Genomic DNA, 14,696 nt, shown 5'->3' on the forward strand with positions numbered 1-14,696 from the left:
GTAACTGAGGGCACGGCTCCCGACACCCAATGGCCACCTGTCAGAAGAGGTGCAGCGGGACAGAGGCAGCAGGGCACCTGTGTTGGCACCTGTGTACGAACCAGTATGGCTTATTCCTCAGAGAGTGAGGGCACCTCCCCCGCCTCCTCCACCTTCTCCGCTCTTCCTTTGGCGATGGGATACCGTGAGAACTCACATGCCTCCCACCCCCTCTCTCCTCTTCGCAGGTGTCGGACCGCTGTGACTACGTCTTTGTCAACGGGAAAGAAATGAAAGGCAAGGTGAACGTGGTGGTGAACTTCACCTACCAGCACCTGAGCAGCCCTCTGGAGATGACGGTGTGGGTGCCCCGGCTCCCGCTGCAGATCGAGGTCTCGGACACCGAGCTCAACCAGATCAAGGGCTGGAGGGTGCCCATCGTCTCCAACAAACGGTGGGCGTGTTAGTCAGGACTCCATATTAGAGACCCACGCCAAACAGGCTTTGGCTAAAAATAGAAATTTGCAGGGTAGCTAATTTCAGGCCTGAGTGGACCCGGGGATCCCTTACGGGTGGAATCTCTCCCTACCTCTCAGCCTGGTTTGCTGTGTGTTGGCCCCGTATTCTTTTTACGTGAGGCTCCAGACTTGCACTCCACCCACAGAAGGTGCGTCCTCCTCCCCAGTGGCTCCAGCAGAAGTCCTGGGGTTAGGCTATCCCCCCTTGGGCTGTGTGCCTGTCCCTGATCCAGTCACCGTGGCGAGGACACGGAATACACTGCCTGATGAAGCCTCATCCACAGTCCCCTGGAGGAAGAGGTCAACCCTGTCTGAACCAATGGGCTGATACCAGGAGAGGGCCTGGGAATACATTCTGGCTGGACCTGGGCAACCTCTCCGTGCCCCCAGCCCAGAAGCTCTCAGATTGCTTGGTCCTGGGGAGATGAAGTCAGAGCCTGTGACCTGCATGCCTGGCCCTTTGTGCTGATGGTGCCTGATAGGGTGATAGGTCTTCTCTTTTTTCTTTAGTTTATTTATTTTGGGGGGGGGGGATGGGGAGGAGCAGAGAGAGAGGGAGAAAGAATCCCAAGCAGGCTCCACACTCAGCACAGACGATCCCCCAACCGTGAGATCATGACCTGAGCTCAAATCAAGAGTCAGATACGTAACCAGCTGAGCCCCCCAGGCGCCCCAATGACAGGTCCCCTCTGTCTGCACCGGGCACCAGAAACCAAGAGAGTTGCAAGAGGTCAGGCTCTTTGTTCAGGGACTTTGTCACCTCGGAGAAACCCGTGCCTGAGAACTCGCATGCCGGCGACCCACAGAAAGTCAAAAAAGAGCATGCGCGGAATTAGAGGAGGAGGAAGCTCTCCTGGTGTCTGTGTGCTCAGCGGGGGAGGAGACTGGCACTGGTCTGAGGGGTGACCTCTGTTTACACCCCTGCCCTTGGAGCTCCATCCCTGTTAGTCTTTGTGCTGCTGGGTGAGCGGGAAGCTTGCAGGCCGTGGGTCCCACGCGTGGCTGGAAGATGGGTTCGGCAGTGATCCTCTCCTTGGTGGCCGGGGTCTCTGATGTGGAGGTGGCAGGGCGGCCTTAGGAGGGGTTACTGAGCCCGCGAGGGCAGGTGGGTGCCAGGACTCCCCCGAGGACGGGCCGAGTCTGATCTGGGCACATCAAGACGCAGAGTGTCACAGCTGTCCTGCTCAGCTCTGACAACAGAACGGGGCTGTCGCTCAGATAGAGACCACGACGTGCCAGAAAGGATGGGCTGGGTAGAAGGCGTCAGACACGAGGGAGCAGCTAACATCGGTCCCCGAGCCAAACCATGGCGGCCCTTTCTACACTTACTGCCATGTGACCTTGCCTTGAGCTCAACACTGACCTCCTTGCGGTGCTGGTTTTAGGGCCATTCCCACCGTCCCCAGCCCTGTCATAGGAGTTACCCGTCACTACACAACTTAATGACGTTTCCCCAAACTTAGTGGCCGATGCCCAAGCTTGACGACCTATCCCCAAACTTAGTGGCCGAAAGGAAACACGTATGATCTCACCCTTTCTCCGGATCGGCTGTCCAGGCGTGGCTGAGCTGGGTCTCCCACAGGCTGTCTGGTCAGCTGGAGCTCGTGTGGGGAAGGCTCTGCATCCAAGCCCACGTACGTGGCTGCCGGCCGGCCCGGGCCGTGGGACGGAGGGCCCTGGCTCCTCACTCGTTGTCCTGGCATGTGGCCAGCTCCATAGGGTGGCTCACGACCCCGTAGCTTGCTTCAGGAGAGCAAGCGAGAGAGGAACCGAGGAAAGGATACGTGTCACAGTCTTTCAGACCCTAATCTTGGAAGCGACTTCCCCTACCATTGGCTGTGGTCTTGCACTGGAGGAAGGTTCCCGGTTCCAGCTCACAGTCAAAGGGAGGGGGTTCCACCAAGCACGTTCCTGGAGGTGGGGCTCCCCGGGGACCTTAGGAGCTCTGCTGACCACACCACAGCCCCTTCTGACTGTCAGGACTCATACGTTTGCGTGTCACCTGTGTGCCCACCGGGCTGGGCTCGCTGCCCACTCCCCCTTGCAGCCCCTGCCGTCGGCCCAGATCAGGACCTGTTAACCTGAGCTGACCCTTTGACAGGCCGGCCCGGGACAGCGAGGAAGAGGAGGAGGACGAGAGGAGAGGGGGCCGTGGGTGCACTCTCCAATACCAGCACGCCATGGTGCGGGTCTTGACGCAGTTTGTGGCCGAGGCGGCGGACCGCGGGGGGCACCTGGTCCACCTGCTGGGCTCAGACTGGCAGGTGGACATCACGGAGCTAGTGAATGACTTCACGCAGGTGGAAGAACCCCGCATCGCCAGGCTGCAAGGGGGCCAAGTCCTGATTGGCCAGGAGCTCGGCATGACCACCATTCAGGTAAGCTGCGCGCCAGGCAGGGGCCCTCTGTACCCCTGCCTCTTCTCTGGCCAGACGAGAACGGTCGGTCGTTGCTCAGGACGACGTCTATTTCTAGAGTGAAAGAAATCGTCCCCCAAATAACGCAAGCGGTGCAGTGACGTGACCGGAATCTCGAGATTCCTCGCGGGTTGCCTGCATTTATTTGGCAGACCCTGGACAGCTCCTCTGGTCGGGTCTTGTTGGAAAGCCGAATACGCTGTCTGTCTACGCCATGGCGGGTGTTACCATCCTGGGGAGAAGGCTCTTGGCCCGAGCTAGCCTCATGGGAACCGTGGGCATGGCCAGCGGCTTCTCTCTGCCCATCGTCGCGTGGAACAGCTCTCCATCCGCCGTGATGCCCGGCCGTGTGAGGTCCCACCCCAGGCTGGACGAAAAGTGGGGCGTGTCAGAAATGTGCTGAGGAGAGGAACAAAGTTATGTCGCCCCCACGGTGTCGGGGGCACCCGTAGCTGGGAATGAATGGGAGAGGACCAGGGTACAACAAGGGGTTGGCAGAGAGAGGGAAGAGGCAGAGAGGGAGGGAGAGAGAGAATCCCAAGCAGGCTCCACGCTGTCCGCACAGAGCCCGATGCGGGGCTTGATCCCGCGAACCTTGAGATCACGCCCTGAGCTGAAATCAAGGGTCAGAAGCTCAACTGACTGAGCACCCCAGGTATTCCTGCAACATGGAGTTTTGAAACAGACACTCCTCAGGACGCTGTTCCAGGCGGGCCCTTGGGGTTAGTTGTCTACCTCTGGTCTGAGAACAAGCATGGTTCCTCCGTGGCTGCCCCCGATCCCGCTCTTAGCCATTCAGTGGGGTTTCTGACACAGCTGTGTACAAGGAGGCCTTGTCAGGGAAGTATTGGATTGTGCAAGGTTTAAAGCATGTCCGTTCTGGAAAGTCGGCTGGTATTGAAAAGAGATCATTTTACTCAAGGAAGAAAATAAATGGGTTTGAGGTGACCCAGGGGTCACATGCTCCGGTGACCTCTAAGACCTGAGAAAGTAACTGTGAGCAAAGCAGGCCGGGCGTGAGCTGAAAGACAGCTACTGACTCAGGCCCCCAAGCGCTGGGAACACCGTAGGGGTCGGCGCGGACAGTGGTGAGGGCCGGGCTGCTGCTCATATCCTAAAGCTGCCGACGAAAACTCGAGTCTCGTACGGCCAGATGTTGCAGCCTTTCCAGAAAAGCGAGAAATCTTTTTGTAGTAAATCCTCTGATTGTCTTAAGGGTGGCCATTAATTCCGTTTTAAAGTTTTATTTATGTGAAACAAAATATATCTGCCCCGTAGACAAGAGCGCGAAACCTCCACGGTTGGCGTTTAATTGAAAGATCTAAACCAAAGATCTAAATTCCTGGAATCTGTCTACAACAGGCTAAATTAATGCCTGGAAACCGGATACACACACGGGGCATTAATCACTCCCCCTAAATGGTAGCGTGGACACAAGAGGAACAGCATTGTGCTCGCGACTCAGGCGTCACGGAGGGGGAAACGGGCCAGCTTCCCACGTGTTAAACCTGGAGAGTCAGGTGGGACAGCTGGTGGGACAGCTGCTGCTGAGACCCTCTTACCTACTCCCACCGAGTGCTCCTGAGTTATAAGTCCGCTTGTCGACTTTGTCCTGGGGACTCTTATGTCATGCTGACTGCCATTCAAATTGTCCTAACCAGACCCAGAGACGGAAGGTGGCATGTGGGGGTCCTGGGAAGAGCTGCCACGGTGACACATGTCTTCATAAATATCAGTAACAACAGGCCCTGAGAAACGTGTCAGGAGAGCAGGTTAAAGAGGGCTGGGAGGCTGGGGGGCTCGGTCGGCTGAGCGTCCGACTTCGGCTCCGGTCAAGATCTCACGGTGTGCGAGTTCGAGCCCCGCGTCGGGCTCTGTGCTGACGGCCCGGAGCCTGGAGCTGCTTCAGATCTGTGTTCTGTGTCTCTCTCTCTCTCTCTCTCGAAAATAAATAAATGCTTAAAAGTGCATCGTGTTTTCACAAGAGAGCTACGTCTTTTGGAAGAAGACATCCGTGGGAAAGACCCGTTTCTGTCATTCTGGCTCATCCGTCTGTCTCTGCACGCATCATTGATGCCAGTGCAGGAGTTCCTGCGACCACAGAAAGCTTTTCCTTCTGTGTTGGTTCTGCCTTTCAGATCCTGTCACCTCTGTCGGATGCCATCTTGGCGGAAAAGACCATCTCCGTGCTGGATGAGAAGGTGACCATCACAGACCTCGGGGTCCAGCTGGTGACCGGGCTGTCACTCTCCCTGCAGCTCAGCCCAGGGAGCAACAGAGCCATCTTTGCCACTGCGGTGGCTCAGGACCTGCTTCAGAGGCCCAGACAGGTGTGGAGGCGGGGCTGGGGCCACACAGCAGGTGGGGCACGCGGCAGGTGGGTCGCCCATCAGGCGTGGCTGCCCCTCGGCCAGCAGTGGGGTAGCAGTGCCTCTGGGGGGTGCCCGCGGCCTGCTGCCGAGTCCCCGCAAGGAAGACGGGGCGGCAGGTCTGGGGCGACGGAGGTTCCCTTCACCAGGTTTATAGTTCAGCTCAGGGCAGAAGGACCTCGTGGGGATGTCAGCTGTACTTGCAACCCGCGTGCTCCAACGGGGCGCTGTGTGTGTACATGTGCGATGTGTATCGTGCGGTGTATGTGTTTGCGTGTTGATGGCACGGTTTCCAAACGAAGGGTGCTGCAGATAGGCCATCTGCAAAGGTTGGATGTGCTCCTCCCTCGTTAGAGGGGGCAAGCATTCTTTTTTAGGGGGAACACGGAGGCGCCGGTGAGCCTTGCGGAGCAACAAAGCCGTGGTCTCCGGCCGTTGATTCGCCCCGTGCCTCGTGAAGCAGGACTGTCCTCCCGCGGGGCTGCGGGGAGGCCACCAGCCCACGCAGGGGTGTTCCTGGCAGCTTCCCTACTGGACGGGAGCCCCCTCCCCCGGCACCCGCACCCGCGGAACCGCCGAGGCTGTGCCCGTGCCCCGAGCCGAGCCAGGCTTGTCCCAGGACACACGGAGCCTTCGCGTCCCCCCCGCCTGTACCGCTCACCGGGTGTTCCTCGGCAGGCGTCACTCGGCCCCTTCTCTGTGGCCTGTGCGTGCAGCGCTCTGGGTTATAAAGCCCTGGGAAGGGCGTGATTCCAGTAGCAGATGTGAATGGTCGCCAAAGACCAAGCTTTTTCTCAGGGCGGGATGCCAGCCAGGAAGCAAGGTGCAGGTCACAAAGGAGAGATACCCCGAGGCTGCTTTCCGTCTTCGTTTCGTGGGGAGATAAATTCAGGTGACCACCAGCTAGGCGTTAAGGAAGCGGTAAGATAGAGTTAGAATTAGGCCAAAGAGCTAATCCGTTCCCCGACAGGCAGAGCTCACCAGGGGACCCTGAGGTTTGCTCCGTGCGTGGCTTGGATGGCCCTTAGTCCCTGCCTGCACCTGGCTCTGACATTTCAGTTGCAAGAAGCCCAGGGGCGTTTGAATTTCCTGCTCTGATTTCGAGGCAGATCGGAAGAACCTGGTGAATCAGAGTCCCGTCCGGGGGCTCCTGCACCGTCTTGGTAGCATTTTGCACCTAGCCGCTGGGCTAAGCCGATGCCGACCAGCAGTAGAGTCTAGTGGCTGACCCAAGGAGCTGAAGCCACGAGCCACGTTGGAGGAGCCTTCCTTCCTGCTTCCAGAGACTGAACAGCCCCCGTGCAAAACTGGCTTCTGTCACGCTCAGGGGCCCTTGGCTTGCGAGAAGGTGAAATCCACTCAGGCGAGCTTAAGAAAACAAGGGGTTTCTTACCAGGATTGGGGGCTCTCACGGACCCCGGCTGTAGGAGCTCAGAGGAGGAAGAGTGTCTGCGGCCTCTCGGTGGCCACACCTCCTTTTGGTCTGTCTCTTTTTCTTTTCCTGGAGATAAGTGCTGTCCCCAAACGCTTGCTTAGCCCTGCTCCATTGCGGTTGCTCCGAGGGGGGCTTCGTCCCCCAGATTTTTGTGAGCCCCCCACGCATCCTCCCACAGCTAAGGCGTCAGTCCCGTCTGTCTTATTTCAAGTCTGACAGATAGAGAGAGATGCCCGTTGGCTGGGAGCTGCTGAGATGTGCGCCTCATCCCTGGTCCAGTCCGCCCGGGCTGGGTGTACAGGATCACGTGCCTGTCCAGGCTAGTAATCCTTCCGGGCTTGGGGTGGGGCAGGTTCTCCGACATCTGGGGGAGGCAGGTGGCAACGGGCCCACCAGTTCGCTGTCAAGCACGGTGATGTCTCCACTCCCATTAAATCGGAGGTGATTTCGTCTGCCTGGTCCACCCAGTCCCAAGGAAAGTTGGTCTAAAGCAACAAAGTAAAAAGGCAAGAGACTGAGATGCGTGCAGACCCTGGCCTTGGACGCCCTTTGGCCTCCCCGTCTCCCCAGCTGGTTGAGGGGGGAGTGGCTGGCAGAGAAAGAAAAGCCAGATAGCGCTGGCTTCATCTCCCTGGCTGGTTTGACTCCTGATGTCCCAAGTCCACGCTGGGTCCGGAAACATGTACAAACCTAGTCCTGTAGACCCAGGTGAGGCGGGACCAAAGCCCACACTCCTCTCTGTGCCCCTGTCCACATCAGGGGCTTTCATCTGTGTTGTGAGTAATGAGCAGAGACTCGGTATTAAAGCAACTTAAAAAGTAATGCAATAAATATTTTCCGCGTAAACGTGTAACACTTGCAAATGATCCCACTAACCAGTAATCTCCTTTGACGTGCAATTTATGTTTGCGCAGACGTAGATCTCGCTCTGCCTCAAAACCCCGTCTTTTTTTCCACACCCCAGAGGGAAAAAGAGGATCTTATTCTGGAGTGTTCGTTACGGGCCCGGGTTCATTGTCGTTTCAGTCTGGTGGTTGTTTGCTGTCGGTTTTGCGTCTTCCCAAGAATTGGGTTTCTTCCGTGACCCCCCGTGCGTCTTGTCTCTTATTTCTGCACTGCTTAAAAGGTTTTCCTTTGTTCTGGTCGTATTATCCTGGCCACAGAATGTCTACTTTACAGTGACTTGGTGTTCGGTGAGCTTTGGGGCCATGTTGATTGGTTTATTTTATTCGACAGGAGGCAGCCATCAGTTGCTGGGTCCAGTTCAGCGATGGCTCCATCACCCCCTTGGATATCTACGATGGGAAGGACTTCTCCTTGATGACCACGTCCCTGGACGAGAAAGTGGTCTCCATCCACCAAGACCCCAAAATCAAGTGGCCGATCATCGCCGCTGAAACTGAGGGACAGGGTCCTCTGATCAAGGTCGAAATGGTTATTAGCGAATCATGCCAGAAGTCCAAGCGGAAGAGTGTGCTGGCTGTGGGAACGGCCAACGTCAGAGTTAAATTTGGCCAAAGTGATGCTAACCCCAACACCAGTGACAGCAGACACACGGGGGCAGGAGTTCACCTAGAAAATAATGTCAGTGACAGAAGACCCAAAAAACCCTTGCAAGAGTGGGGGGGCCAGGGGGGACCGTACTACGGGAGCTCCTCCATGGGCCTCATGGAAGGAAGGGGGTCCACGACAGAGAGGTCAACCTTCCAGAGAAAGAAGAACCAAGAAAGCCTCCTAGACGATGGCCGCCATCTGCAGACCGTCGCCATTGACTTCACCAGCTTCCCGACCCAGGGGGGCCCACCCAGCAGCAATGGGGAAGTGGACGAGAACGGCCTCCTCACACAGGCATCCAAAGGGCTGAGCGACTTGGAGATCGGCATGTATGCCCTGTTGGGTGTCTTCTGCCTGGCCATTTTGGTCTTCCTGATAAATTGTGTGGCCTTTGCGTTGAAGTACAGGCACAAACAGGTTCCCTTCAAAGAGCAAGAAGGTATGAGTCACTCCCATGACTGGGTTGGGTTGAGCCACCGGTCAGAACTCCTGGAGAACCACATTAACTTCGCCTCCTCCCAAGATGAGCAGATCACCGCCATTGACAGGGACATGTATTTCGAGGAGAGTAAGTATCTCCTGAGCACAAACTCCCAGAAAAGCATCAACGGGCAGCTGTTCAAGTGTTCGGGACCCACCATTGCTGATGGGAAGGATCAGAAGAGTGAGCCCCCAACGTCCCCGACCTCAAAAAGGAAAAGGGTAAAATTTACCACCTTCACCACCATCCCCTCGGATGAAGGATGCCCCGCCGTGAACTCCGTCCCGACAGGTGGTGAGGACACGGACTGGGTCTGCCGGGATCTGGACCCTGGGGAAAGCAGACAGCCACACTGCTACGCGGGAAGGTTACGTGAGGACGTGTAAGCCGGGACACTCGCACACATCTTCGCACTCAACTCCCAGCCTTTAATTTGGGGACGGAGCGTAGCGACCGGACACGATGAGGTCGTCCCTGTCCTCAGAGCCCCGGAAAATGCCCCCGGCTCGCCTGGGGGTGGCCCCACGTCGGGACCCGTGCACACGTCCCACCATACGGTGTCTTGGTCAGTGCCGAGAGGCTCACTCACCGTGCATGGCAGGATTTTTAAAACTTGCAGGAAAAACCGAGTTCTGGATCACTGAGCTTCCGAAAGGTTCTGGGAATAAGCAGCCCCCCTCTGCCCATGGCCCTCTTTCTGTCTTTAATCACAGCACTTTGGAGATGGTGAAGCCGCGTGGCTCCCGTGTGCGGTCGTGCAGATCGTGGAAGGCGACCAAGACTCCGCGGAAGCGTGTGCCTCGCTGGGAGGCGGCGTGTCGCTGGGGTCCGGACGCACAGCTGTCCGTGCGCGGGGTCGGGGGCAGGGGCCAGGGCGAGGCAGCTCCTGGGAGGCGTCACCGCGACGGATTGTCTCCCAAAACCCAGCGCGGCCCAACGACAGACCGGGGCGCTACTGACGGGGACTGAAAGGGAGCACGTGGGCAGAGGGGCCACAAATGTCTCTGTAACTGGATGCGGAGAAGAAACCAACAGACCCCTCGGAGCGGTTCGGGCGTTCCTTCCTTCGTAAGCTCGGGATACAGGGCGTAGAATGTCGGGCTGGTTCCAAGAACCAGGCTTTTTGGGGACGAGTTCACTGTGTTAGAATCTGTACTCACCCCCCCCCCACCCGGCCACCTTTCTGAAAGCCGTTGGTCACTCGTGGGCAGTGGGGGCCTTTCCAGTGTTCACGGCGCCCTTCTTCCCCCACGGCCGGTGTGTCAGCTCCAGGGGACAGTCTGCAGTGGCCCCGCCAGGCGAACATCACGTGTCCTTCTTGAAGAGGCAGGTCTCTGCGGGCAAGTGGTTCTCGCGGTGAACTCAACCCCAAGGGACACTGGCTCCCCTGTTCCTCCGGAAAGACGGGAGGGCTGTTCGCGGACAGCCCCACGACGGCCACACCGGGCCTCCCGTCCGCGGCCACAGAGACACGTGCCGGTGTCCCTGCGGGGTGTGAGGCCGGGGAGAGCCGGGGCAGGAAGCCCATCCACACCCCTGCGCAGGCTTGGACATGTGGGGTGCAGACAGAGACCCTGCTCAGCCCTGAGGGGTTTGCTGTGGCTTGAATCCGAAGGACTCGGAATGCCCCCCTCCCCTCCGTGGGAAGCCTAAGAATGGGGGTGGGGGGGATGAGCGGCTTCCGGCCCCGCTCCAGCTCCCGCCACGGTGGGGGAGGGGCGGGAGAGGGCCAGCGGCCTGGGGCACAGAGGCCGGGTCTCTCTGGGTGTCTTCCCTGTCACTTTCCGTCCCTCTGCCTTCCTTCTCTCCACTTCCTGTCTCTTGTCTCCCTGACCCTGTTTCTCTGCTTCTCTGTGTCTCTCCCTCCCTCTCTCCCCCCTCCTCCTTCCCTCCTCACCCCTCCTCCTCCCCTCCCTCCCCCTCCTCACCCCTCCTCCCCTTCTCCCCCTTCCCTCCTCCCTCCTCTCCCTCCTCCTCCCCTCCCTCCCCCTCCTCACCCTTCCTCCCCTTCTCCCCCTCCTCACCCCTCCTCCCCTTCTCTCCCTCTTCCTCCCCTTCTCTCCCTCCTCCTCCCCTTCTCCTCTCCCTCCTCCCATTCTCCCCCTTCCCTCCTCCCTCCTCTCCCTCCTCCTCCCCTCCCTCCCCCTCCTCACCCTTCCTCCCCTTCTCTCCCTCCTCCTCCCCTCCCTCCCCCTCCTCACCCCTCCTCCCCTTCTCTCCCTCTCCTCCTCCTCCCCTTCTCCTCTCCCTCCTTCCCTTCTCCCCCTTCCCTCCTCCCTCCTCTCCCTCCTCCTCCCCTCCCTCCCCCTCCTCACCCCTCCTCCCCTTCTCTCCCTCTTCCTCCCCTTCTCTCCCTCCTCCTCCCCTTCTCCTCTCCCTCCTCCCATTCTCCCCCTTCCCTCCTCCCTCCTCTCCCTCCTCCTCCCCTCCCTCCCCCTCCTTACCCTTCCTCCCCTTCTCCTCCTCACCCCTCCTCCTCTTCTCCTCTCCCTCCTCCTCCCCTCCCTCCCCCTCCTCACCCTTCCTCCCCTTCTCCCCCTCCTCACCCCTCCTCCCCTTCTCTCCCTCTTCCTCCCCTTCTCTCCCTCCTCCTCCCCTTCTCCTCTCCCTCCTCCCATTCTCCCCCTTCCCTCCTCCCTCCTCTCCCTCCTCCTCCCCTCCCTCCCCCTCCTCACCCTTCCTCCCCTTCTCTCCCTCCTCCTCCCCTCCCTCCCCCTCCTCACCCCTCCTCCCCTTCTCTCCCTCTCCTCCTCCTCCCCTTCTCCTCTCCCTCCTTCCCTTCTCCCCCTTCCCTCCTCCCTCCTCTCCCTCCTCCTCCCCTCCCTCCCCCTCCTCACCCCTCCTCCCCTTCTCTCCCTCTTCCTCCCCTTCTCTCCCTCCTCCTCCCCTTCTCCTCTCCCTCCTCCCATTCTCCCCCTTCCCTCCTCCCTCCTCTCCCTCCTCCTCCCCTCCCTCCCCCTCCTTACCCTTCCTCCCCTTCTCCTCCTCACCCCTCCTCCTCTTCTCCTCTCCCTCCCCTCCCTCCTCCCACTTCTCCTCCCTCCTCTTCCTCCTCTCTCCTCTTCTTCTCTCCCTCCTCCCCTCCTCCCCTTCTCCCCATCCTTCCATCCCCCTCCCTTCTTCCTCCTCCCCTCCTCTCCCTTTGTCCTCGTTCTCCTCTCCTCCCGCCTCCTTTACCTCCTCCCCCCTTCCTCCTCCCCTCTCTCTTTCTCCCACCCTTCTCCAGTGCATATAACTGAATTCTCCTTAGATCATGGGTGTCGTTTCTGCCAGCTCACCCTTCCCACCTTAGCACCCCCCCAACGGAGGTGCTCCCCATTTGCTCTAAGACTGGGATTCCAGCAGCCAGAAGCCACCTGCTCCTGTCCCCAAGTCTACTCACCTTGTCTGCTTGGACAATTAAATTGTCACCCTTTCGCTCAATGACGGGGCTTTGCTCTCTGTAGCCTCCTTGTATTTCTTTCCATTTTTACCCGCGTGATGTCGTTTAATACAGCAGCCGCTGCCGGCTCCCAGATCCGCCTCCCTGCAGAATGTATTGTAGGTCGTAAGGATGTAATATATGTTTATAAACTTACTGACTGTAAATATAAAGTTTGCATTCAGCGGCTTTATGGCTGTCCTTTGTCTTTCCACACTCTGACCCCCTCCGCGGGGCTGGCGTCAAGGCGGACGGCTCTCCAAACGCTGCGGCTTCTGGTAAACGAAAATGCAGATTGAAGGGGCCCGGCACAATCCAATTACACTCTTACACGGTGTAATGTGGTCTGTGCACCGAGACAACGTTGACACACGGTGACAAAGTGCACTGTGTGCTAAGTATCTCTCCTTCAGGACCCGAAAGGATTTTCAGATAAATCACACGTGCAATTCCCTGCTAAAAGCCTGCTGACGGATGGTGGTAAGTGAGAGCCGTGGCAGGCGAGCGTATATCCCGGCTCCCTCTGGGCTGCGGCGGGGAAAATTGCTCTGTCCTTTTTTTTGGATCTCACGTGTGCACTCAGATGTCAGCTTCCTGAGGGATGCCCACCGTGGCTCTGGGCTGAATGAAAAAGGTTGACTTTTCCTTTCCCCTAATAGTCAAATGCAGCCCCAAGGCCATTCCACAGAAGAAGAAGTCGCGTGAAATTCTTGCATTCATGCAACAGCATCAGTGGGCCAATTACTTACTCACTGGCATTTACTGGGCACCTACTGTGTGCTAGAAACTACCGCAGGCTTGGGCGATGGAACAGTAAATGTGACAGGTGGGACAGGAGACATCACATACTTGCTCTCCGGGAGGTTACATCTAGTGGGGGCAGGGAGATGACCTCGAAACACATTTCAGATCGTCCTCCGTTACAGACAGGAGATAAAACACGTTACGGGACGAAGACGGAGCCGACCCTAGACACTTCGGCCATTTCGCTTTTAAAAATCTGGATTCGTATCCCCTTTTGAAAATTCGGACACTTTGGCGAAACGGGGCTGACAACCCAACCTGGCCCTGGTTGGAAACGGTGGGTTTGCTATTGCCGCCTCCAGGCAGGACACCCAGATTGTCTCCCTGACCCAGAGTTGCCATTTGTGCCACAACTTTCCGTATAATAGAGGAATATTTCTCCCTGCTCATGACTCTACGCAAAAATGAGAGAGGCAAATGTAGGCTGAGGGGAGTGCTGTGTTCGCAAGACAATTAGGGGAAAGTATATTGCTCTATGAAACAGAGAGTAACAGCCCTGTGGTCTCCCAGGAAAACAGAGACGTCGTTGTCTAACACACGCAACCCCGGAGGCCACCACCCCACAGGCCGTAACGCGATCTCTGCCCAGAGCTCAGGAAGGAAGAAGCCGTGTGAAAGTCTTGACGGGATGATTTTTCAGCCGGTGTCTTTGTAATAAAGAGCTGCCACCGGCTGTCCCTCGCACCCGGCCTGCGCCCTCCCCTCTGCCCCCGCGGGGCCCCCTCGAGCCAGGAAGCTGCCCAGCTGCTGACTGAGGCCAGGCCCCCGGGGAACAGGAACCGGGCTCACCCGTGCCTCCTGGAGGTTGCGGCTTCACGGCTCCTCGGTGCCCGGGACGTGGCCGACCGACTGCCGTCAGGGGCCTCGCTCTGCTAGGCTGCCTTCGTCGTCCCGGACCCGGGCTCGGACCGTAGAAACTTCCCGTCTCCCCGCCTGGAGGCCGCAAGTGCCGGATCAGCCGTGTCAGGGGCGAGCAGGGTGGGAGGCCTCTCTCCAGCGCCTGCTGCTCTGCTGGCCGTCTTTGGCATTCCCGGGCTCGTAGCGGCCTCACCCCCTCCCGCCTTCACGTTCCCGTGGTGTTTGTGTCCAGATCCCCCTTTGGCCAGGACGCCAGGCGCATCGGAGGGCTCCCCCCTCCGTAAGCCCTCATTTTCACCAATCGCCTCTGTAAGAACCCCAAAGACCCCATTTCCAAATAAGGTCCCCTCTCCCACCGAGGGTTAGGACTTCAGTGTGTGAATTGGGCAGAACACGTTTTGACCCGTAACCATGACCTCTGCCCAGAGGCCCGGCAGCTACACTTGCGAGCACGTCGAGGGCAGCTGACGGTGACACAGGCCAACCCAGAACCGGGCACAGGCCCAGTGGGCTTCCACAAATGCGTCCACAAAAGCCTTGCGTCCCTCTGTCCACACCCGCTTTGCAAGCGGGGTGGTGCCAGGACACCCTGGAAATGTGAGGGGACGCGTATCCTCTCCCTCTGGGAAGGCTTGTAACTGTGAATTAACTACCCCGATGGGCGCCTCGCGGGTGTGGTCATTAGCGCTTCCCTGGGGGACACCCCCCCCCACTGTAGCAGCAGCCCTCGCGGCTCTGGCCGGATGGGGGTGAACTGGGATGCACCCCGCGAGTGGCCTGTGTCCCCCAGTCCAGTGGTGATTGAGGGCCTGGGTTTGCGCCGGGGGTGACCGGGGGGGGGGGTGACGGAGCGATGGGGA

At 58.6% G+C, this 14,696-nt stretch overlaps 1 protein-coding gene across 2 annotated transcripts in view; it reads left to right on the top strand.

Annotated features, from left to right (window-relative positions):
- The window catches only part of TMEM132D (transmembrane protein 132D), a 558,778-nt gene extending 548,133 nt beyond the window's left edge, over nucleotides 1-10,645 (top strand). For both annotated transcript variants that reach the window (XM_043557302.1, XM_043557301.1), the window contains 4 exons: nucleotides 228-433; nucleotides 2,599-2,875; nucleotides 5,053-5,244; nucleotides 7,955-10,645. In XM_043557302.1, coding sequence (XP_043413237.1) covers nucleotides 228-433; nucleotides 2,599-2,875; nucleotides 5,053-5,244; nucleotides 7,955-9,139 — 1,860 coding nt within the window. In that variant the 3' untranslated portion in view covers nucleotides 9,140-10,645. The remainder of the gene's footprint in view (nucleotides 1-227; nucleotides 434-2,598; nucleotides 2,876-5,052; nucleotides 5,245-7,954) is intronic.
- Nucleotides 10,646-14,696: the final 4,051 nt, after the last annotated feature.

Source organism: Prionailurus bengalensis, chromosome D3, assembly GCF_016509475.1.
Source record: "Prionailurus bengalensis isolate Pbe53 chromosome D3, Fcat_Pben_1.1_paternal_pri, whole genome shotgun sequence".
NCBI lineage: Eukaryota > Metazoa > Chordata > Mammalia > Carnivora > Felidae > Prionailurus > Prionailurus bengalensis.